This window comes from Rana temporaria, chromosome 5 (genome assembly GCF_905171775.1).
Source record: "Rana temporaria chromosome 5, aRanTem1.1, whole genome shotgun sequence".
Taxonomy (NCBI): Eukaryota; Metazoa; Chordata; class Amphibia; order Anura; family Ranidae; genus Rana; species Rana temporaria.
Window position 1 is genome coordinate 10,195,578 of NC_053493.1, and position 25,211 is coordinate 10,220,788.

General features: G+C 47.6%; 1 protein-coding gene across 1 annotated transcript in view; it reads left to right on the forward strand.

Annotated features, from left to right (window-relative positions):
* Positions 1 to 1,821: 1,821 nt before the first annotated feature.
* Positions 1,822 to 25,211, forward strand: part of LOC120939805 (pentraxin fusion protein-like) — a 47,648-nt gene continuing 24,258 nt past the window's right edge. Inside the window, exons 1-3 of the mRNA XM_040352176.1 lie at positions 1,822 to 1,866; positions 13,330 to 13,394; positions 24,497 to 24,782. Of these exons, the coding sequence (XP_040208110.1) occupies positions 13,331 to 13,394; positions 24,497 to 24,782 (350 nt within the window). The 5' untranslated portion in view covers positions 1,822 to 1,866; position 13,330. The remainder of the gene's footprint in view (positions 1,867 to 13,329; positions 13,395 to 24,496; positions 24,783 to 25,211) is intronic.

Genomic DNA, 25,211 nt, shown 5'->3' on the forward strand with positions numbered 1-25,211 from the left:
TATGGTTCATATACGCTGCTTGTAGAGTAACAGGAGTTTTGTTTTACTTACTAACATTTCTTGTTTGTATCTATGTCTTTAAGAATATGATGCAGAGCGGGGGGGAGGGGGATAAGCAGGGGGGGGGACCCGGCCGTTACAGCTCGTCACCTGGAACCCTTAGTGGTTTTGCTGATTCATCCTTCTCCCCCTCGGCATGGACAGGGCTGACCGCTCCTTCAGGCTCCTTCGCCAGCTCTCCTCCTTCCCAGCTATAGCCGGCTCCAGAGGCTCCACGTGGGGCCTCACCCACAACTCTGCGGGAGACCCCAGGTGAGTTAGTCTAATCCCGGGAATCGCGGGATCCCGGGGTCGCAGCACTTCGATCTGGCGGTGTCTGCGGGGAGGTCAGGGACTGGGCGGGGAGCAGTGAGCCTCACAGCGGGGGGGGGGGGTCAGCGGCAGTGTGGAGCGCGAGCATCATCTCGCTGGAGACCTGCGGACCGGAGCTCCTGTCTAGCTACCACAGCGCACGGACCGCGCCGTTCCTAGACTCCTCCCTCCCTCGCTGGGCATTTCGTATACTTCTTATTTTTATGAATAAATATATTTAAAGATTTTCTACCATATCTACTTGTACCTTCTAAAGTCCATTTTATTGGCCCAGATTAATTCCCAGTTACATGTGGAAGAAGGTGCTCTGGTCACATGACACCAAAACTGAACTTTTTGGCCTAAAAACCAAACGCTATGTGTGGCAGAATACTAACACTGCACATCACCCTGAACACACCGTCCCCACCGTGAAACATGGTGGTGGCAGCATCATGTGGTGGGGATGCTTTTCTTCCGCAGGGACAGGGAAGCTGGTCAGAGTTGATGGGAAGATGGATGGAGACAAATACAGGACAATCTTAGAAGAAAACCTGTTAGTCTGCAAAAGACTTGAGACTGGGGAGGATTTTCCCCTTCCAGCAGGACAACGACCCTAAACATACAGCCAGAGCTACAATGGAATGGTTTAGATCAAAGCATATTCATGTGTTAGAATGGCCCAGTCACAGTCCAGACCTGAATCCCATTGAGAATCTGTAATAAGACTTGAAAATTGCTGATCACAGAGGCTCTCCATCCAATCTGACAGAACCTGAGATATTTTACAAAGAAGAATGGGAAGAAATGTCCCTCTCTAGATGTGCAAAGCTGGTAGAGACATCCCCAAAAAGACTTGCAGAGAAAGGGGGTTCTACAAAGTATTGACTCCGGGGGGCGCCATACAAATGCCCCCCCCCCCACACTTTTCACATATTTATTTATAAAAAAAAAAAAAAAGAAAACCATTTATAATTTTTCTTCCACTTCACAATTATGTGACACTTTGTGTTGGTCTATCATATAAAATCCCAATAAAATACAATTTATGTTTTTGGTTGTAACATGAAAAAATTTGGAAAATGTCAAGGGGTATGAATACTTTTTCAAGGCACAGTATGTGGATAGCTATTGACTTTTAGTGTTGGCTGCACAATGTTTTGGCATGTACAGCATTGTAGATATTATATGAATAGATATATTATTGTATATATTGCCTGCATATGTGTAACATCATTGTTATAATTTACTGAAAATTGTGTTGAACTGGGTGACAATGTAAACTTTGTATGTCCTAAAATCAATAAAATTCTTCTGACGTTTTACTGCCCCCCCTCCCCCTCCCCCTGGGGTAATTAGGCATTGGGTGACTTTTTAGGGATAATTCATACCAGGCTCCCCACCCTCATTGGGGAGGGAATTTGATGTGGGAGGAAATATGTAAATCACACACCTATATAAATATATACAGAGGGGAGGCTGTGACAATCTCAGAAGCTTCAAGACTCTGTACAGGTGAGACCTTCATATGTAGTAATACCTGTTAGTGTACATTGTGGGGGAGGTGGGGGTAACTGCTTAGGGTGCAAAGCGGGGGGGGGGGGGGGGGACACAAAGATAACTTTTTGCAATTCGGCACTGCGTCGCTTTAACTGACAATTGCGCGCTCGTTTGACGTGGCTCCCAAAACAAAATTGGTGTCCTTTTTTCCCCCACAAATAGAGCTTTCTTTTGGTGGTATTTGATCACCTCTGCGGTTTTTATTTTTTGCGCTATAAACAAAAATAGAGCGACAATTTTGAAAAAAATTCTATATTTTTTTACTTTTTGCTATAATAAATATCCCCAAAAATATGAAAACAAATTTTCCTCAGTTTAGGGCGATACGTATTCTTCTACATATTTTTGGTAAAAAAATCGTAATAAGCGTTTATTGATTGGTTTGCGCAAAAGTTATAGCGTCTACAAAACAGGGGATAGTTTTATGGCATTTTTATTATAATTTTTTTTTACTAGTAATGAGGGCGATCCGCGATTTTTATCGTGACTGCGACATTATGGCAGACACATCGGACACTTTTGACACTATTTTGGGACCATTGTCATTTATACAGCGATCAGTGATATAAATATGCACTGATTACTGTGTAAATGACACTGGCAGGGTAGGGGTTAAACCAGGTGTGCCCAACCAGTGGCCTGGGGGGGCCACATGTGGCCCACGGAGCCCTCTGATGTGGCCCACGATCTCCTGCTCTGGGATGGAATAAAATAGAATATAATACTGTTATTGACCACTTCAGCCCCAGACCATTTGGCTGCCAAATGACCGGGCCACTTTTTTCGCTTTAACTGACAATTGCGCGGTCGTGGGACGTGGCTCCCAAACTAAACTGACGTCCTTTTTTTCCCCACAAATAGAGCTTTCTTTTGGTGGTATTTGATCACCTCTGCGGTTTTTATTTTTTGTGCTATAAAAAAAAAAGAGCAACAATTTTGAAAAAAACTATGGGCCGGATTCACGTAGATCCGCGCAATTTTACGGCGGCGTATCGTATCGTATTTATGCTACGCCGCCGTAATTCAGAGAGGCAAGTGCTGTATTCACAAAGCACTTGCCTCTTAAGTTACGGCGGCGTAGCGTAAATGGGGCTGGCGTAAGCGCGCCTAATTCAAATGAGCATGAGGGGGCGTGTTTTATGTAAATGTTTGGTGACCCGATGTGATTGATGTTTTTTACGAACGGCGCATGTGCCGTCCGTGTACATATCCCAGTGTGCATTGCTCCAAATTACGCAGCAAGGACGTATTGGTTTCGACGTGAACGTAAATTACGTCCAGCCCCATTCACGGACGACTTATGCAAATTACGTAAAATTTTCAAATTTCGACGCGAGAACGACGGCCATACTTAACATTGGCTACGCCACCTAGGGGGCAGCTTTAACTTTACGTGGCGTATCTCTTACAGAAACGGCATATCTTTACTGCGACAGGCAAGCGTACGTTCGTGAATCGGCGTATCTAGTCATTTACATATTCTACGCCGAAATCAACGGAAGCGCCACCTAGCGGCCAGCTGAAAAATTGCACCCTAAGATACGATGGTGCAGACCTTCGTATCTTAGCTAGGTTTAAGTGTATCTCAGTTTGAGCATACACTTAAACTTACGACGGGCTTAGATTCCGAGTTACGTCGGCGTATCTAGTGATACGCCGGCGTAACTCTTTGTGAATCCGGCCCTATATTTTGTACTTTTTGCTACAATAAATATTCCCCAAAAATATATAAAAAAATAAAAAATTTCCTCAGTTTAGGGCAATATGTATTCTTCTACATATTTTTGGTAAAAAAATCGCAATAAGCGTAAATTGATTGGTTTGCACAAAATAGGGGATAGATTTAAGGCCTTTTTATTATAATTGTTTTTTTATTAGTAATGGCGGCGATCTGTGATTTTTATCGTGATTGCGATATTGCGGCGGACACATCGGACCCTTTTGACACTATATTGGGACCATTGTCATTTATACAGCAATCAGTGCTATAAAAATGCACTGATTTCTGCTGCGGTGTTCACACTCATGTGCTGCCCACCCTCATCCCCCTGAGGAAGATATGCCCACCCTCATCCCCCTGAGGAAGATACGGAATCCCTTGTTTTGTCACATGTAGGGGAGGGGGGCAGGACGGTGTGAAAGGCAGCTCAGCTACCATATAGAGGACGAACGTACGATCCCAGCCATTACCCAGCGTTATTAGGCAGTATACAGAGCGGTGCACTTAACGCACCTAACTAGGGTGACCACATTTCCAAACTACCATTCAGGGACACCCTCCCTTCCCAAAAATCAGCTTGTGCTGTAACGAATCATAGCACAGTGATTGGACACAAGAGGCGGGATTTATGATTTCTCCAATCACAAGCAGGGGGCGGGGATTGTGCTCCTCCAGGCATTCCCGGCCAGGACAAGTACTGTTAGTGAGTAAAGCGGTGATGTGGCGGCCTTTTTTGGGAGCATCAGATTGGCCGGGGGGGGGGGGGGGGCTGTGTCAGTTTCATTCCAGGACAATACAGTGTCCCAGAATGAATGTGCGCGGGACAGACCTGCACATCAATTGTCCCCACTGTGCCCACATCATTCGTCCCCACTGTGCCCACATCATTCGTCCCCACTGTGCCCACATCAATTGTCGCCACTGTGCCCTGTAAAATGCTGCCAGTCAGATTGCCGCCCGGCACTTACCTTTCTGGGGTCAGCCATCTTCCTTCCACGTTCCCTCGATGTCTTCACCCGCCCTCGATGACGATTCAGTCAATCAGGTTACCGGTAACCAGAACCTGATTGGCTGATTGGCTGAGACGCCTGTCAGTGTTAGCCAGGGAACGCACCCCCTGTGCGTCCCCAGACTAACTATTTGGAAGCCGATTATAGCCTGAGGGCTGTAATCGGAAAGACTATCAGAGCCGCTGGCTCCAATAGACACTTCCAAAGGCAACCAGCCGCTGTTATTCAGATGGCTGGCGCTCACCAGGGGGCCGGCCATCTGAATAGTGGGCGGCAACAACAATACATAGATTCATGCAATGCATGAATCTATGTATTGTATTCAGTTTCGGTGCAGGAGAGAGAGGGGGCGGCGCTCCTGCGCCCTCTATGGATGCACCGCCACTGGCTGTGAGGTCACACGCTTATGCCGCGTACACACGATCGGTTTTGTGAGCTTTTGAACGGGAATTCCAACTGTGTGTAGGCTCCATCTGACTTTTTCTGGCGGAATTTCCGCCAACAAAAGTTTGAGAGTAGATTCTCTATTTTCCCGACAGAAAAAATTCCTATCGGAAAAGAACGTTCGTCTTTATGGAATTCCGACGCGCAAAAAAAAGACCGGAGTTAGGCTTACCGGTAACTCTGTTTCTAGGAGTCTTCCAGGACAGCCTCTTGAGACCTTGGGCTCCTCCCTCCGGGACAGGAAACACGTACACCCTTTTCTTTAAAGGGCGGTCCTCTAGATCTCCTCCTCAGTTTGCCCGAGAAATACCAGAAGATCCTGAAAGACATAGTCTACTAACACATCGTTAGATCATATTATATCTTCACCACAATTACAGTTCCTTAACAGACACCGGGTGGGAAAAACTCCGGCTGTCCTGGAAGACTCCTAGAAACAGAGTTACCGGTAAGCCTAACTCCGGTCTTTCTCTAGTCGTCTTCCAGGACAGCCTCTTGAGATGACAAGCAAGAACTTACTGGTTTTTAGGGTGGGACTACTGTCTGGAGGACCCTTCGTCCGAAGGCCTGATCCTTGTCTGACAGCAGGTCCAACCGGTAGTGTCTTGCAAAGGTTGAGTAAGATGTCCAGGCTGCCGCCTTACAGATCTCTTCCGGGGACGCTCCTGCTCTTTCTGCCCAGGAAACCGCCACTGCCCGAGTAGAATGTGCTTTAACTGTAGGTGGTTCCCTACCCCCTAACGTATATGCTTCTACAATCAACATCCTGAGCCATCTGGCAATAGAGGATTTTGATGTTCTGTGACCCTTGCGGGCACCTGAGAAGTTAACAAAAAGTGAGTCACATAGTCTAAATTCCTTTGTGACTTCTAAGTAAAATAAAAGACTTCTTTTAACATCCAATAAGGACAAAAATTCCCCTTCATCATTTTCTGAAGAGGAAAGCAAGGTTGGTAGGACAATGTCCTGAGTCCTATGAAAGGTAGAGGCTACCTTGGGTAGGAAGCTAGGATCCGTCCTAAGAATTATCCTATCATCAAATACAGATAGGAAGGGTTCCCTAATAGAGAGGGCCTGAAGATCGCTGACTCTCCTGGCTGAGGCTATGGCCACTAGAAAGACTGTCTTAAGGGTAACCTGTTTCAGAGAAGACTCTTCCATCGGTTCAAATGGTTTGTTAGTAAGAGCCTTTAGTACCAAGGACAGATCCCAAGAGGGACAGGCTCTAATCCTAGTTGGATTAGATCTTGTCAGACTTTTGAAAAAGTTTTTGACGAAGCGATCCTGTTGAAGAGGTACATCCAAAAAAATACTTAAGGCAGCCGCCTGTACTTTGAGAGTGCTGACTGATAAGCCTAAGTCCGCACCTGCCTGCAAAAATTCTAGCACTACTGGGATGCCGGAATGATTCATTCCTTGTTGTATCTTCCAGGAATTGAATTTTTTCCACACCTTAGAGTATATTGCTCTAGTTACCGGTTTGCGACACCCTAAGAGAGTCGTGACCACTTTATCTGAAAAACCCCGTGCTTTCAATAGTTGCTCTTCAGAAACCAGGCAGTTAGTTTCAGGTTCTTTATTTGAGGATGAAGGACTGGACCTATAGACAGTAGATCTACTTTCTCTGGAAGTGTCCAAGGTGGATACAGGGCCAGCCTCCACAGGCTGGCGAACCATGGCCTCTTGGGCCAGAAAGGCGTGATCAGAATCAGATCCGCGGGTTCCCTGAGAAATTTTTGGATTACCCTGGGAATCAACCTCACTGGAGGGAATGCGTATGCCAGGCTGAAATGCCAAGGATGTGAAAAGGCATCTATCCCCTTCGCTTTGTCTTGTGGGTGAATGGAAAAAAATGTTGTAACCTTCCTGTTCTCCTTTGCTGCGAACAGGTCCACCTCTGGTAGTCCCCAGAGTGAGACTATCTGGTAGAAAGTCTCCTGGTCTAGAGACCACTCGTCCTGACATACTACCTGTCTGCTGAGGAAATCTGCCAGGGTATTCAGTGAGCCCTTTAGGTGGACAGCTGAAAGGTGTACCAGATTTTTCTCTGCCCAGATCAAGATCTGTGTAGCTGTTGCCTGTAGGGCTGGGCTCCTTGTGCCTCCTTGCTTGTTTATATAAGCTACTGTGGCAGCGTTGTCTGTCCTGATTTGTAGATGCTGACCCACTAGATAGCACTTGAAGCCCTGAATGGCTTTTAGAACGGCTAACAGTTCTTTTTGGTTCGATGACCGAAGAACCTCCGAGGACGACCACTGACCCTGGGTCCAAACTTCTCCCAGGTGGGCGCCCCAACCCCCCCTGCTGGCATCGGTGGTCATTACCAGAGCCACTGGCGGATCCCAGAGAAGACCCTTGTCCAGGTTTTCTCTGGCTCTCCACCACCATAGGTTTCTTTGAATGCTCTTTGGGATAGGTATTGTGAGGTCCAAATCCTCCTTCCTGCCACTCCAAAGTTTGAGCATATGTGCCTGGAGAGGACGCGAATGAAATCTGGCCCAGGGTACCGCCGGAAAACAGGCCGACATCAGACCCAGAACTCGCATAACTTGCCTTATGCTGATCTCCTGATTCGTCTGGAGAAAAGCAACCGCCTGATCTAGTTTGAGAATTTTTTCCTGGGGAAGGAAAATCTTCTTTTCTACTGAGGATATTCTGTATCCTAGGTACATCACCTCCTGTGATGGTATCATCTGCGATTTTTCTTCGTTGATCAGCCAACCCAGGGAACGCAGGAAAGACAGGGCTACCTTCAGGTCGCTCTCTAACTGATGACCAGACGGGGCTATGAACAACAGATCGTCTAGGTAAGGCACTATTGTTACTCCTTGGAGTCTCAGTGGTGCCAGGGCTTCTGCTAGGACTTTGGTAAAAATCCTTGGCGAGGAAGACAGGCCAAAGGGAAGGGCCCTGAATTGCAGATGTTTGGTAGCAGAACCCAGTCTTACCGCTAGACGCAGGAATTTTTGGCATTCCTGACGGATCGGAATGTGTAAATATGCGTCCCGTAAGTCCACGGTGGCCATATAACACTTTGGGAAGATCAGACTGGTGACTGAAAATATCGATTCCATTCTGAACCGTTTGTAACGGACCCACTTGTTGAGGGGACGAAGGTTTAAAATCAGTCTGTACTTTCCTGAGGGCTTTTTCACCACGAAGACATGTGAATACACCCCCTGACCTTCCTCCTCCTGGGGAACTTCCAACAGAACCCTCTGATCCAACAGGTCCCCTAAAAGGAGACCCAGGGCCTCTGCCTTCTCCCGGTCTCTGGGAGGTTGAGTGACCAAAAATATTGGGGGAGGGGGAACTGAGAATTCCAGCCTGTAGCCGTTTTCTATGAGGTCGTGTACAAACGGACTGACTGTTAATTCTGTCCATTGTGAGAGGAACTCCCCCAATCTTCCTCCCACAGGGACCTGAGTGTCACTGGGTTTTGGGGGGAACCTGAGGAGGGTTAAACAAGATTCCTCCTCTTCCACGTCCCTTTTGGCCCACCCAATGTTTTTTAGGATGTGAATCCCGGTCTTTCTGGCTTTGCCTAAACCCTCGAAAAAAGCGTTTATTTTCTTTCTTTTTTCTTTCCGGGAAGGCTTTCTTTTTATCTTGTGTCCTTTCTAGTGCCTCCTGGAGACCCGGACCAAATAAGTGATCGCCAGAAAAAGGTAAGCCGCAGAGCTTTAATTTTGATGCGGCGTCACCCGTCCATGTCTTTAACCAGACCGACCTTCTGGCTGCGTTGACCAACGCTGCAGATCTGGCTGCAAGCTTCACCGATTCTGAGGAAGCATCGGCTAGGAAGCCAGCCGCCTTCAAGAGTAACGGGAAAGATTTTAAAATCTGCTGCCTGGATGTACCAGCGGTGATATGCGCTTGGAGTTGATTAAGCCAACACTCCAAGTTCCTGGCTACGCAGGTAGCCGCCAACGCTGGCTTAAGTGCAATAGTGGAAGCGTCCCAAGCCCTTTTTAAAATGATGTCACCCCTTTTATCCATTGGATCTTTAAGTGTTCCAAGGTCATCGAAGGCCAGGTCAGTTCTTTTTGACACCCTGGCCAGAGGTGCATCTAGCTTTGGAACTTTGTTCCATGGGAGCGTAGTATCTTCCTCAAAAGGATATCTACGCTTTAGGTTCCCTGCAAAAAAAGGTCTTTTTTCTGGTTGCTCCCACTCCAACAAGATCGTTTCCACCAACGACTTATGAACAGGAAAACACCTGGTTTTTACCGCACTACCTTGATAAAGTTGGTCGTGCTTAGATAGCTGGACCTGTTCCTCTCGGATCTCTAGGGTTTCATATATTGCTTTAAGCAAGTCTCCCACATCTTCTAGAGACAGTCTATATCTAGTCCCCCTGGAAGAGTCTTCTTCTTCTAGCTCAGAGCCAGAAGCTGAATCTACCTGAGAGGAAGCCTGGGACCGAGTGGACCCTCCTGCTTCCTCCTCCTCATGCTCATCCCCTTCGACCGGAGTTGCCAAGGACGGGGCACTAGGGGTCCTATATACCGGGGACGGCATCTGCATCCTATCCATCATTCCCCGGAAAGATTTGAAAGTGGATGCTAGCTCATCTTTTACAGATGATAAGACTTTTTGGCATTCTGCCACAGAGTCATCTTTGACCAGACTGGAGATGCACTCTACACATAGAGGCTTTTTCCAGCTGGAACCCAATTTTTCCCCACATACAGCGCACTTTCTTTTAGGGGCTTGTGCTGGCGTTTTGTCCTGAGATTTGACCTAAAATCAAACACAAACACCATGCTTTAGTATAAAAGACAATGCCCCCTGACAACCACCCGTGTGTCAGAAAAGGTAAGTGCTGGGGAGCCCTCCACCACAGGCCCTGCCCAGGGAGGGAGAAAAGGTCCTGAGATAATTCAGACCATGTCCCCCCAAGGTAAGTGAAGAGTCAGCCTAGCCCCCCTTACCTGGGAGACGCCGGAGCCGGTGGACCCGGAGTCTGTAGCCTGCCTCGCTTCCTCCATCGGTCCTGTGTCCTTAAACAGCCCGGCTGCGTATGGAACACACCGCTCCGTGTGCCTTTCTTCCACTGCCGCGCTTTAAGTCGAATGGGACTAGGTTTCGACAGCGCCCCTTGATGACGCCGTTCCGGTGACGCACTTCCGCCTTGTGGAACGCATCCGTCCCGCCCCTCAGCGCCGCTCCGGAAGAGGATCTGCAGTGCAGAGCGGCATGGCCAGCCAGCGTCTCTCGCCGCCGCCATAGCTGATGTACCGCGCTGTGCCCTCAGAAGGAGACCAACGCAACAGGTACTGGGTACTGCAGGGGGGGATGCCGACATCAAGGGTTCCCACTCTCTCTGAGCTTTAGACAGCAGTGAAAAAAAACGGTGACCTTTCTCTTCCTAGCAGGAGCAGAGGGGTACCAGGCAGAGAGGGAATCCAGCATTTTAAAAGTCCCTTAAAAAACGTGCTCCTTCCCTTCTGGCAGGAAACACAATAACTGAGGAGGAGATCTAGAGGACCGCCCTTTAAAGAAAAGGGTGTACGTGTTTCCTGTCCCGGAGGGAGGAGCCCAAGGTCTCAAGAGGCTGTCCTGGAAGACGACTAGAGAAAAAACACGCATGCTCAGCATCAAGCAGAAGAGCCGAACTGCCTATTGAACTTCATTGATCTTGGCTCGTCATACGTGTTGTACGTCACCGCGTTCTTGACGGTCGGAATTTGGTGTGACCGTGTGTAGGCAAGACAAGCTTGAGTGGAATTCCGTCGGAAAAACCCTCCAAAGTTTTTTCGACGGGAAAACCGATCGTGTGTACGCGGCATCAGAGGTGAGCAGCCATTACCTGAGGGTGGGGAGCACCTGAGTGTGAACACCGCAGCAAGCTGTTTGTCACTAGGGATGAGCCGAACACCCCCCTGTTCGGTTCGCACCAGAACTTGCGAACACACCAAATGTTCGTGTGAACTTTAGAACCCTATTAAAGTCTATGGGACTCAAACATTTGAAATCTAAAGTGCTAATTTTAAAGGCAAGTTATGGTCCTAAAAAGTGTTTGGGGACCCGGGTCCTGTCCCAGGGGACATGTATCAATGCAAAAAAACATTTTAAAAACTGCAGTTTTTTCGGGAGCAGTGAATTTAATAATGCTAAAAGTGAAACAATAAAAGTGAAATATTCCTTTAAATTTCGTACCTAGGGGGGGTGTAAAGTCAGCATGTGAAAAAGTGCATGTTTCCCGTACTTAGAACTGTCCCTGCACAAAGTGTCATTTCTGAAAGAAAAAAATACATTTAAAACTGAGTTGCGGCTCTAATGAATTGTCGGCTCTGGCAATTCAGAGCGAATTCATTCATAAAAAAAAAAAAAATAGCGTGGGGGTCCCCTCAAATTCCATTACCAGGCCCTTCAGGTCTGGAATGGATATTAAGGGGAACCCCACCGTCAATTTAAAAAAAATGGCATGGAGTTCCCCCAAAAATTCACACCAGACCCCTTATCCGGCTGAAGCTGTGACATTTCTTATATAGGGGATGCCCCCTCTGACGCACCCTCTGCTACGTCACTGGGGAAGCCCAGTCTTCCCCAGTGACGTTGTGTGTGTGTGACGGTGTGTGTGTGTTTTTTCCAACTATTTACACTTCCTTCATGAAATGGTAGGAGTACAATGTACCCCATTACCAATTCACATAGGGGGGGGGCAGGATCTAGGGGTCCCCTTTGTTAAAGGGGTCTTTCAGATTCTGATAAGCCCCCCGCCCGCAGACCCCCACAACCACCGGGCAAGGGTTGTGGGGATGAGGCCCTTATTTTTGTTATTTTCGATATAATAAGGGCAAATTATTTAGTCACATCACCCCCTGCCTCCATCCCCCTCTGCCACCAACACCCCCTGCCTTCACCCCCCTCTGCCACCAACACCCCCTGCCTTCACCCCCTCTGCCACCAACACCCCCTTCCTCCACCCCCCTCTGCCACCAACACCCCCTGCCTTCACCCCCCTCTTCCACCAATACCCCCTGCCTCCATCCCCCTCTGCCTTCACCCCCCTCTGCCACCAACACCCCCTGCCTTCACCCCCCTCTGCCACCAACACCCCCTGCTTTCACCCCCCTCTGCCACCAACACCCCCTGCCTTCACTCCCTCTGCCACCAACACCCCCTTCCTCCATCCCCCTCTGCCACCAACACCCCCTGCCTTTACCCCCCTCTGCCACCAATACCCCCGCCTCCATCCCCCTCTGCCACCAACACTCCCTGACTCCATCCCCCTCTGCCACCAACACCCCCTGCCTCCATCCCCCTCTGCCACCAACACCCCCTGCCTTAACCCCCCTCTGCCACCAACACCCCTGCCTCCATCCACCTCTGCCACCAACACTCCCTGACTCCATCCCCCTCTGCCACCAACACCCCCTGCCTCCATCCCCCTCTGCCACCAACACCCCCTGCCTTAACCCCCCTCTGCCACCAACACCCCTGCCTCCTCCCCCTTTGCCATCAACACCCCCTGCCTCCATCCCCCTCTGCCACCAACACCCCCTGCCTTCACCCCCCTCTGCGGTGCCACAACCTCCCCCTGCCTCCAATCTCCCCCAGGCCACCTGCCTCCAATCTCCCCCTGCCTCCAATCTCCCCCAGGCCCTCTGCCTCCAATCACCCCCTGCCTCCATCGTCCCCTGTCTCTATCCCCCTCAGTGGTGCCACCAACAACCCCTGTCTCCACCCCCCACCCTCTGCGGTACCACCATCCCCCTCTGCGGTACCACCATCCCCCTCTGCGGTGCCACCATCCCCCCCTGCCTCCATCCCCCTCTGCGGTCACCCCCTGCCTCCAATCTCCACGCGCAGTTCCAAGCCGAACCGATCTCGGCCATTTTTACTGGCACATTCCCGCAACCACGGACATTTACGAACGGGGTAAAAAAAAAAAAAAACTATCCGTAAAAATTCGGACAGTTGGCAACACTGGCGGGAAGTGGTTTTTAAAAAGGTCAACACAGCATAAAATTATCAGCCCCTGATATTTACTGGCAGTTGTAAAAACAATCGCTGCTTTTTACAAACTGTCAGTAAATTTACTGGTGGTTGGCAACCATGAGTGGCGGATTCATTGGAGAAGTGACATTGGCACTTGGAGAGGCACCACATGAAGTACAGATCACGTCACAGTCAGAAATTCCTGATGATTAACCTATTGATTGGCAAATATATTTCTGTATTATTTTACTGTTTTAGAATGATAATTGACTTTGTGTGTCTTGATGTCTCCTCCAGAATGAAGACTCTGGTGGCTTTTCTTTTCCTGGGCTCTTTGGGTCTGGCTTGGTGCAATCCTGGAGGTAAGAATAATATAAATATATATATAAATAACTGTGGTGCACTAGATGAGGAGGATCTGAATACATTCTCATGGCAGAAGCTAGTGAATAAAAAATAGCTCCTCCAGGTACAGTGGAACCTCGGATTACGGGTATAATCCGTTCCAGGAGAATGCTTGTAATCCAAAAGAACTTGCATATCAAAGCGAGTTTCCCCATAGAAGTCAATGGAAACAAAGAAAATTGCGTCTGCATTGACTTCTATGGCATGCAATACCACATGTGGCCAGAGGTGGGGGGGGCGCCAGAGAGCCTCGGAAATACTCGGAGACCGCTCGGCTGATCTTGAAAACCCTTGGAAAGGCTCTGGGACAGAGTATTTCCGAGTGATTCCGTGTATTTCCGAACCGTTCCGAGTGTCACCGGTGCCCTCACACCTCTGGTCAAACGCAGTACTGCACACCCCATTAGCTTAAATTCTGCTGGTTTTGTGAGACAACACTCGCTAATCTAGTTTTTATTTAAGATGCTCGTCTTTCAAAACGCTTGTTAACCCGCGTAACTTGTAAACAGCGGTACCACTGGTATTTGGAAGGATTTCTGGGAACAACTCTAAATTTGGGATTTTCTTTTACTCTTGGTAATAACAGTAAACAGGAAAAAAAAAAGAAGGTGAATCCCCCCCAATGGGAACGCAGACAGCAAAAACAACATAACGGGTTCGGTCAGGAGACCCCCTCTCTAGGGTTGCCACCTTTTCTTCAATTCAAACCCCAACAGTTTATCGGCGCACGACAATTTTTTTGTTCCCCTTTTACATCTGAATCCGCAGAGTTCCCCTTTTACATCTGAATCCGCAGAGTTCCCCTTTTACATCTGAATCCGCAGAGTTCCCCTTTTACATCTGAATCCGCAGAGTTCCCCTTTTACATCTGAATCCACAGAGTTTCCCTTTTACATCGGAATCCACAGAGTTCCCCTTTTACATCTGAATCCACAGAGTTCCCCTTTTACATCTGAATCCACAGAGTTCCCCTTTTACATCTGAATCCACAGAGTTCCCCTTTTACATCGGAATCCATAGATTTCTCCTTTTACATCTGAATCCATAGAGATACCCTTTTACATCTCATTCCACAGAGATCCCCTTTTACATCGGAATCCACAGAGTTCCCCTTTTACATCTCAATCCACAGAGTTCCCCTTTTACATCTCAATCCACAGAGTTCCCCTTTTACATCTCAATCCACAGAGTTCCCCTTTTAAATCTGAATCCACAGAGTTCCCCTTTTACATCTCAATCCACAGAGTCCCCCTTTTACATCTCAATCCACAGAGTCCCCCTTTTACATCTGAATCCACAGAGTTCCCCTTTTAAATCTGAATCCACAGAGTTCCCCTTTTACATCTGAATCCACAGAGTTTCCCTTTTAAATCTGAATCCACAGAGTTCTTTTACATCTCAATCCACCGAGTTCCCCTTTTACATCTAAATCCGCAGAGTTTCCCTTTTACAACTGAGTCCACAGATTTCTCCTTTTACATCCGAATCCACAGAGTTCCCCTTTTACATCTGAATCCGTAGAGTTCCCCTTTTACATCTGAATCCGCAGAGTTCCCCTTTTACATCTGAATCCGCAGAGTTCCCCTTTTAAATCTCAATCCACAGAGTTTCCCTTTTAAATCTCAATCCACAGAGTTCCTCTATTACATCTCAATCCGCAGAGTTCCCCTTTTACATCTCAATCCGCAGAGTTCCCCTTTTACATCTCAATCCGCAGAGTTCCCCTTTTACATCTCAATCTGCAGAGTTCCCTTACACTGTAAGGGGGAACTCTGCAGACTCTGATGTAAGGGAGAACTCTAACATAAGGGATTCTCTGGGAACCCTGATTTAAGGGGGGAACACTGAAAACTCTGATGTATGGAGAGGACTATGATGTAAGGGGGGAACACTGTGGCCTCTGATGTAAAGGGGAACTCTGATGTAAGGGGTGCTCTGAGAACCCTGATTTACATTAGGCAGGAGAGAGAAAGGGGGAAGACTTCAGTCACAGACAGGGATGAGACCTGATTGGCCAGGGAGTCTTAGGACGCCCAATCGTGTCTCAGAACACATTTCCTGTTCAGCCCAGAGGAGAAGAAATGGCTGAGTCTTCATTCCCCCTGCCTTCTATGTTAAGGTTAGTCTCGCCGCCTTCCTGCCTGCCGTCCGTCTCTCGTGCTGCGGGGGGGGGAGGGGGGTTGGCATTTGCTTACACCAATCACTGGCGACTCCCCGGGTGGGGGGTGATATACTATATATGTATATATATATATATATATATATATATATATATATATATATACAGAACCTCGGATTGCGAGTAACGCGGTTAACGTGCGTTTTGCAATACAAGCGATGTGTTTTAAAATATCATAACTCGGTTTGCGAGTGTTGTCTCGCAAAACTAGCAGGATTCAGGCCAACAAGGTGGGGGAGGGGGGGGGGAATTCACGGAAAGGCCCGAAGACAGCTCGGCTGACCTTGACAAACCTTGGAAAGGCTTGGAAACGGTTTGCCAAGGTCAGCCGTATTGTCCTTGGGCCTTTCTGGCCGTTTCCGAGGCTCTCCGGCGCCCCCCCGCCTCTGGCCGCATGCGGTATTGCATGCCATTGAAGTCAATGCGGAACTAATTATTTTCGTTTCCATTGACTTCAATGGGGAAACTCGCTTTGATATGCAAGTACTTTGGATTACGAGCATTCTCCTCGAACGGATTATGCTCGTAATCCGAGGTTCCACTGTATATATATTGTGACAGGAAGTCAGGTAAATCTGTGGGTGTTGTTACAGACGGGACATACATTTCTGCCTTGTTTAGACAATACACCAATTGTTATTAGGCGTCGGCTGCAAATGTAGCCAGAAAAGGCTAAAGGCCGTTGGAAGACTCCAGCTGTTCAGAATGAGGCAATTAAGGCCTCTATAAGTAGGATTACCACTGAATTGCTGCGTCCTGAGGCTTTGTGAGTAAGGAGAAGCAGTGTACTGAAAGTCTTCTGAGGAGGTGAGGAGAGGATTGATTTTTCTGTGTGATAAAAATCAAAAGACTATTGTTTTTCTGCTGTATGACCAGCACTGTCTGCCCAGCACTAGGCTGTGCCAGACTCCATAGATAGGTTCCTGTGTGGTGAAGGTAGACGCCCCAAGTGGCCAGGGTTTATTTTATGTTTGATTTTGTTTATGCTGTTTGGATGCTTGCACTTGTTTCCAGCAAGATGGGAGAATAAACCAAAATCGTTGTTTTCAACCGTGTTCGACTGCCTGTCTGTATAAATTCTGTGTGTAGTGAACCCACCCATGCTACCGAGCTAACCCCTTACACATGGTGGAGAATGCGGGTAGTTAAAGTAAACCCAAAATGGAGGAGATACTGAAACAGCTGGCTATAGCAAATGCAAATCAACAGCAGACGAATGCAGGTTTGCAGCGGAGCCTGGCAGCTCAACAACAGGCTCAGGCAGCTCAACAACAGGCTCACGCAGCTCAACAACAGGTTCACCAAGAGAGCATGGCAGCTCAACAACAGGTTCACCAAGAGAGCCTTGCAGCTCACCGAGAGAGCATTGCAGGCTTGGAACAGAGACACCAGAAGGAAATGGAGGCCATCGTGAAACAGCTTCAGAGACAGCATACCGAGGCTGGGAGTCAGGCCAGTAACATACCGACTTTTCAGGTACGAAACTTATTGCCAAAGATGACTGCAGATGAGGACCCTGAGATGTTTCTGACCACGTTTGAAAGAGCAGCGGAAAGAGAGAGTTGGCCTAAAGACCAGTGGGCTGGACTAGTGGCCCCCCTATTATCCGGAGAAGCCCAAAAGGCATATTTTGATTTGGAGCTTGCAGACGCAAAAAACTATGATCGATTGAAAGAGGAAATATTGACACGTTTCGGTGTAACCCTGGATGTCCGTGCTCAGCGGGTCCACAATTGGAGTTATCAGCAGAGGAAGCCACCTCGGTCGCAGATGTATGACCTCATCCATTTGGCTAAGAAATGGCTGCAGCCAGAAACTCTGTCCGGACCAAAAATTTTGGAGCGAGTAGTCATGGACAAATTTCTTAGGTCTCTTCCTAACACCCTGCACAAATGGGTGAACCATGGTGGTCCGGAAACTGCAGACAAACTTGTAGACCTGGTCGAAAGGTACCTAACAACAGAGAATTTGTACTCTTCCACCAGAGACACACAGACTTTTCACCCCAAGACCAGACCCTCCCCACCTATAGGTAAGACTGCATCAAGGGAAGTGGGTGGAGAGAGGTACCAAGGAGCAAATAGAGGAATTTTTGGGACTACTGCTAATGTTTGGGGAGAGCGGCCTGGAAGACCCATCCCACAGGAGAGGACCAGAAGGTTGATTTGTTACCGTTGCCGGGAAGAGGGACATGTAGCAGCGGTTTGCCCAGCGGGTGATAAACCCATGCAGTGTGACTTTCTGACCGAGAGACGACAGTCCCTTTTTGCAACCACATGCACTGCAGTAAAGGGAAATGAGAAACCTTTATATAGAATGTGTTTAGATGGTAAAAATGTTGTGGTATTGTTGGATTCAGGTATCCTGGTCACCTTAGTGAAAAGTGATCTAGTGGTGGGAAAAACCTTACATCCGAGGAAAATGGCTGTAGCTTGTGTACATGGGGACACTCGAGAATATCCGGTGACTATGGTTTCCTTTGAAACCTCCCTCAGTAACTTGTGTCACCAGGTGGGTTTAGTTCCCAAACTGCCACATGATGCCATTGTGGGAAGGGATTTCCCAAAATTCTGGGAACTCTGGGACTGCCCAGATTCCCCAGTAGGTGGTTCTTCTGAGTCTGAACCATCTACTCCAGAAATCTATAACTGTGAGGATTCTCCTGAGTTTCCATTCTCAGTATTAGCAGGGGAAACACCAGTCCCTAGGGAGGAGCCTGCTACCTCAGAAGAGGAACAGCGGCCGATAGGGTTTGATGACCTCGAGGTGCACAGAGAAAATGTTGTCACTGAGCAATTGAGGGACCCCACATTGCTAAGAGCCCGGGAGAATGTAGTAAAGATAGATGGGGAGTTAGTTAACCCTGACGAGAGGGTTGCCCTCCCTTACTTTATTATTGAAAGGGACCTGTTATTTCGAGTGTCACAGAGGATAGAGGACACCATTGAGCAACTGGTAGTGCCTAAACCGTACCGCAAGATGGTTTTGGAACTGGCCCATGGGCACATTCTTGGGGGACATTTGGGAGCGGAAAAAACCTGGAAGAGGATCACCCAGAGGTTTTATTGGCTTGGGATCACTAAAGAAGTGGAATTGTACTGCTCTTCCTGTCTTTCTGAAGTTTTCAGACCTGCCAGGTTGGGTCTCTGGAGTTGAACATGTCATTATCACCACACCAGGGGATAAGGTCAAGTTGAAGCCTTATAGAATTCCAGAAGCCCGGCGAGAGGAAATTCGCCAGGAACTAAAAAAAATGCTTGAGCTGGCGGTGATAGAAGAGTCAAATAGTGATTGGTCCAGTCCCATTGTCGTAGTGCCCAAACCAGATGGAAGTTGGTGCTTTTGTAATGACTTTCGCCGCCTGAATCAAATCACTAAGTTTGACACCTATCCTATGCCCCGCATAGATGAACTGATTGATCGCCTAGGCACTGCCCGGTACATGACAACGTTAGACCTGACCAAGGGTTATTGGCAAATTCCTCTCTCAGAGTAGGCCAGGGAAAAAACAGCATTTGTAACTCCAGACGGATCTTTCCAATATCGGAGGATGCCTTTTGGGTTACAAAATGCTCCCGCCACATTCCAATGCACCATGGATAAGACCCTTCGACCTCATCGAGCCTATGCTGCTGCATACCTCGATGACGTTGTCATCCACAGTGAGGATTGGGAATCACACTTGCCAAAAGTTCAGGCTGTGTTGGATTCCATCTGGAAAGCCGGGTTTACAGCCAATCCAAAAAAATGTACCCTTGGGCTAGAAGAGGCAAAGTATCTGGGGTATACCATTGGAAGAGGTCTAATCAAGCCCCAAATAAACAAAGTTGAGGCTATTCAGGATTGGCCACGTCCCACCAACAAGTGAGTGAGAGTGAGTGAGAGAGACTTGTAAAGCGCAACACATGCGAACTGAATCGCCTCTGGGCGCTGTATCCATTTCATGGGTAAGGAACCCCTTGACCTCAGAAGAGATGGGTTTTAATCTTTCTCCTGAAGGCCAAGTGGTCCGACTCCAGTCGGATGGTGGTTGGTAGTGCATTCCACAGGCGGGGTCCTTGGACTGCAAATCTTCGATCTCCTTTGGACTTGTATCTGGCTTTGGGTATCTGGAGGAGGTTTTGATTGGTGGATCGCAGAATGCGATTGGGGTTATAAGCTTTTATTTTTTCGCATAGATATTGGGGGGGCGTTGCCTTGAATACACTTATGTATTAGACAGAGTGCCTTGAAAGTGATTCTGTCTTTTACTGGCAACCAATGAAGGGATCTCAGTGAAGGTGAGATTGATTCCCATGTTTTTTTCCCAGTCACTAGTCGAGCGGCCGTATTTTGAACGACTTGCAGACAAGTGATTTGGTATTTGGGGAGTCCTAGATAGAGGGCATTTGCGTAGTCGAGTCTGGAATTGATGATTGTTCCCACCACGACTGCAATGTCCTCTTTCGGGATAAAGGGCGTGAGTCTGCGTAGTAGGCGCAGCAGATGGTGAGATCCGCTGACTACTGACCCTATTTGTGCATCCATTGTCATGTAGGTATCGAAAATGACTCCGAGACTTTTGACTTTGCTGCTAGGGGTGATAGTTTTACCCAGAATGGGTGGGGGAGTCCATGTTGACGCGGGGTGATTTTTCCGGTTAGCGTGAAACAGGAGAAGTTCTGTTTTCGAACCATTGAGTTTAAGATAACTGTTTGTCATCCAGTTATCTATTAGAGTAAGGCATTTCTCTAGTCCAAGAGAATGATCCTTTTTGTTGCAGATGCGGAAATACAGTTGTGTGTCGTCTGCATAGGAGTGGCAAAGTAACTTCAGGTTACTGATGATTTCAAAGAGAGGGCGAAGATAGATATTAAACAATACGGGCGATCAGGGAGATCCCTGAGGGACTCCGCACGACACCGTACGTTTTTCAGAAGTGAAAGATCCCAGTTTCACTATTTGTGATCGGTTTTCCAAGAAGGAGGAGAACGAGGGTAAAACACCTTCAGCGACTCCGGCTACTTCAGCTAGCCTAGCCAGTAGTAGTCCGTGGTCTACAGTGTCAAAAGCCGCGCTTAGGTCCAGCAGTATCAGGAGACAAGATTCTCCTTCGTCTGCGGCCTCTAGAGCGTCATCCCATATTTTGAGCAGCGCCGTTTCTGTTCCGTGACCCGGACGGAAGCCTGATTGAAACGGATCGAGTAATTTATGGGTGTCTAAATGCAGTTGCAGCTGTTGTACAACTACTTTCTCCATTACCTTGGAGAAGACATTTAGAGCTGTTATGGGCCTCCGGTTGTTTGGGTCTTTGGGGTCGAGGGTATTTTTTTTTAGAATTGGTTTTATTGTACCTTGTTTCAGCAGGGTGGGCACCATGCCCTCCTTGAATGATTGGTTTATGAGCTGCGTGATAGCTGGTGCCAGTATATCGGCACTTTCTTTCAGCAGTTTAGTGGGGATGATATCATTGGGTGCTGTGCTATTACGCAGAGTCCCGATGATATTTTTAGTGGCATCGATGGAAATGGGTTTTAGAGTGAATTTTGGTGATTGCGGCGGATTTATGTGGGTATTAGGTTTGTGATTTGGGGGGGAGTTGGTGACGGTTCCATTCTGCTGAATACTTTCACGGATTTTTTCAATTTTATTAATGAAATAATCCGACAATTTGTTGCAAAATTCTTGTGAATCAGAATTGGGAGCCTCTAAACAAGCAGGATTCATAGTCTGAGTGACCAGCTTGAAGAGTTCTCGGGGGCGGTTAAGGGCATTTGCGATGATGTTGGAGAAATGTTTTTTTTTGGCCGTGAAGATTTCTTTGTGATATTTCTTTGTTATTATCTTGTAAACGGTGTGGTTTTTATCTGAAGAGCACCTTTTCCACGCAGCTTCTGCTCTTCTACGCTCTTGCTTTAGCAACGTCAGCTGGTCATTAAACCAGCTGGAGTTGTTTTTCCGGGTGAAAGTTTTGCGTTTTGGTGCTACTAACTCAGCTACTAAGTCAGCTGACTGTAGTAGCGCCTTGTTGATGCCGTCAAGTGTTTCTGTGGCTGTTTGTTTTTGTTGGGTTGTTTTTATTTTGTTCCCTTGTGTTGTTTTGAAGAGTTCCGAGTGGAGCTTCTTCTGAGATCTAGTCCAGTGAGTTGTCGTTTTTTTTGGGCTGACGGTTTTGGTGATTGTGAATTTGATGGCATGGTGATCGGTCCATGGTTGCGGCTCATTTCCCAGGACGTCAATTTCCAAATCTTGTTTGAAAATGAGATCGAGCGTATGGCCTGAGGCATGAGTGGGTCCTTGTATTAGTTGCTACAGACCTAATCCTTTTAGATGGTCGATGCAGGCGTCGGCGACGGGGTCCAGCGAGGAGTTGGCCCAGAGGTTGAAATCCCCAAGCACCAAAAGATGTTTGATGTTTAGGGTATATGTGGAGATGAATTCCGTCAACGACGTGAGAAGGTGCGTTTTTGGACCTGGTGGTCTATAGCAAAGTAGCATATGGACCGTATCTTGGGGATTTGTTTGCAGCTGCAGAGTGAGGGTTTCCATGAATGGAAGCGAGTTTTGAAGGACTGGTTTGGTGATCGAGAGGTGAGTCTTGTGGATCACCGCCAGGCCCCCCCCTCTTTGCCCCACTCTGTTTTGCATTTGAATGCGATAATTTGCTGGCACCAATTCTGTTAGAATGGTGTTGCAGTCGGCTGTCAGACAGCTTTCTGTGATGAAGAAGCAGTCTAGATCGTGTTGAAGGATGAAATCATAGATTTCTTGTCGATGTTTTACTGCCGATCTTGTGTTGACCAAAGCGCATATATCATGCGCTTGGGCTGGGGTACCTGCACGTAGTTTTTGACTGTTGATCGTCGATTGATTTTCAACAGTCGCTCATTCCTTAGAGCTTTTTTGGTGACAACTGGAAGTATAGAGGCAAATGGTTTTAGTTCCCGGATGGTTTCTGCAGAGTATTTTAGGTAACCCATGGTCGCAGGGAAGTAATGTTGATTGGGGGGGTCTTATATGGTAATGGGCGGAAGACTGTCCAAGTGAGCCATCACTCGTTGAGTCTTCTCTCCCCAATTGGTCCAGAGGAAGGTGAAAAACCCCAGGCGTGCTGTGCCAATCTGCAGCGACCGGGGAAAAAAAATTCCTTCCTGACCCCTCAACGAGCGATCGGTGCAACCCTGGATCAATTGCTTAGGGGGGGGGGGTGTGGGAGGGGATTTTTACCCCTGTGTTAAACTATGGGAGTCCTGGTTGTTTGTGCTGCGTCTGCAACAGCTGAGAGCTGGGAGGACCCTGCCTGGCTGCACTATCCCTGGGGAGAGCCGACAAGAAACAGGTTCATGCATTTTTGGGGATCGTGGGCTACTATCGCCGATTTATTCCCCATTTTGCCTCACAGGATGTTCCCCTGATCAATTTGACCAAAGGGAAGGAGTCTGTAATGAACAAATGGGCTCCCGAAGCAGAAACAGCTTTTCAGGCTTTAAAACAGGCCTTATGTAGTCAGCCAGTTTTAAATTCGCCTGATTTTTCAAGGGACTTAGTGGTTCAGACAGATGCATCAAATGTGGGGTTAGGAGCTGTACTGTCTCAGATTATCAAGGGGGAGGAACACCCTGTTATGTACCTCAGCCGAAAGTTGAAGGCCCATGAGGAGAATTATGCCACCATTGAAAAAGAGTGCTTGGCGGTGAAATGGGCTTTGGATTATCTCCGGTACTACCTTGGCACAGAACAAAGCGACCAATAGGAGAATAAATAGGTGGTTCCTGGCCCTCCAGGAATTTAGTTTTGTGGTAACGCATCGCCCCGGTGCTAAAATGGGGAATGCAGATGGGTTGTCCCGAGTGCATGCCTGCCTGGCAACCTGTGTCCCAACCCTAGGGTTGAAACAAGAGGGGGGGTATGTGACAGGAAGTCAGGTATATCTGTGGGTGTTGTCACAGACGGGACATACATTTCTGCCTTGTTTAGACAATACACCAATTGTTGTTAGGCGTCGGCTGCAAATGTAGCCAGAAAAGGCTAAAGGCCGTTGGAAGACTCCAGCTGTTCAGAATGAGGCAATTAAGGCCTCTATAAGTAGTCCAGAGGATTACCACTGAATTGCTGCGTCCTGAGGCTTTGTGAGTAAGGAGAAGCAGTGTACTGAAAGTCTTCTGAGGAGGTGAGGAGAGGATTGATTTTTCTGTGTGATAAAAATCAAAAGACTATTGTTTTTCTGCTGTATGACCAGCACTGTTTGCCCAGCACTAGGCTGTGCCAGACTCCATAGATATGTTCCTGTCTGGTGAAGATAGACGCCCCAAGTGGCCAGGGTTTATTTTATGTTTGATTTTGTTTATGCTGTTTGGATGCTTGCACTTGTTTCCAGCAAGATGGAAGAATAAACCAAAATCTTTGTTTTCCACCTGTCTTCGACTGCCTGTCTGTATAAATTCAGTGTGTGGTGAACCCACCCAAGGGGTCACACATCCCGCTACCGAGCTAACCCCTTACAATATATAGATATAGACATATATCTATATATATTTAGCACCAGCCGCCACTGCTTTAGAACAAAGGAAAAACCTTATGGGTTAAATGTGTAAAAAAGTGTGCTGAACGAATGTGAAAAATATCTGCGTTGCTCCAATTAATCTTGCCGTATTCTGTATAATTATTATCCTTTGTTTGTAAGCGCCCTCTAGTGACCATAATGCATTTTGTTCCTGCTTGAGACATTTAGGGGGAAAGAAACACATTACAGCCACTAGATGGCGCTTGCAAACATAGGAGATAGTTATATTACACAGAATATACGTTTTGAGGAGCTGTACAGATATTTGTCACATTCATTCAGCCAACGGACCCCAAAATGTATAATTATTGAGTGTCTTCTGTTTTTTCTTTCTTTAGCCTTTAATATCGCCAGAACTGGGGAAGCCTCACAGAGCTCTGATTATTATGGCGGTACGTCTGTAAGTTACGCTTACAAGGCCATTGATAGTGTGAAAGATACCAACTGGCTTAATGGCTTCTGTACCCACACAAATAACGACCTGCCGCCCTGGTGGAGGCTGGACATGAAACACAAGTACAAAGTGAAGATCGTTATACTCTCTGGCCGGTCGGATGGCGCTATGCAGCGGCTGATGGATGCCGAGGTCCGAATTGGAAATTCTCCAGACAATAACAACCCAGTGTGAGTACCACGGGGGGGGCAAAAAACTGTCAGGGTACCCATCAGTGGTAATTTCGTTGACTAAAACATTTTAGTCGACTAAATGAATTCTATTTTAGTCGACTAGAATACGACTAAAACGGCATTTCAGTCAAAAGACTAATGCCGTGTACACACGATTGGATTTTCCGTCGGGATAAACTCTGATGGAATTCTGTTCAAGCCCTCTTGCATACGCACTGTCACACCAAATTCCGACTGTCAAGAACGCGGTTGACGTACAACACGACGAGCCGAGAAAAATGAAGTTCAATGCTTCCGCGCATGCGTCGACTTGATTCTGAGCATGCGTGTTTTTTTTCTCCGTCGGAGTTCCATACAGATGAACGGAATTTCCGATAGAATTTTTTTCCTGCTGGAACATGTTCCCTTTCTAATGCCCCGTACACA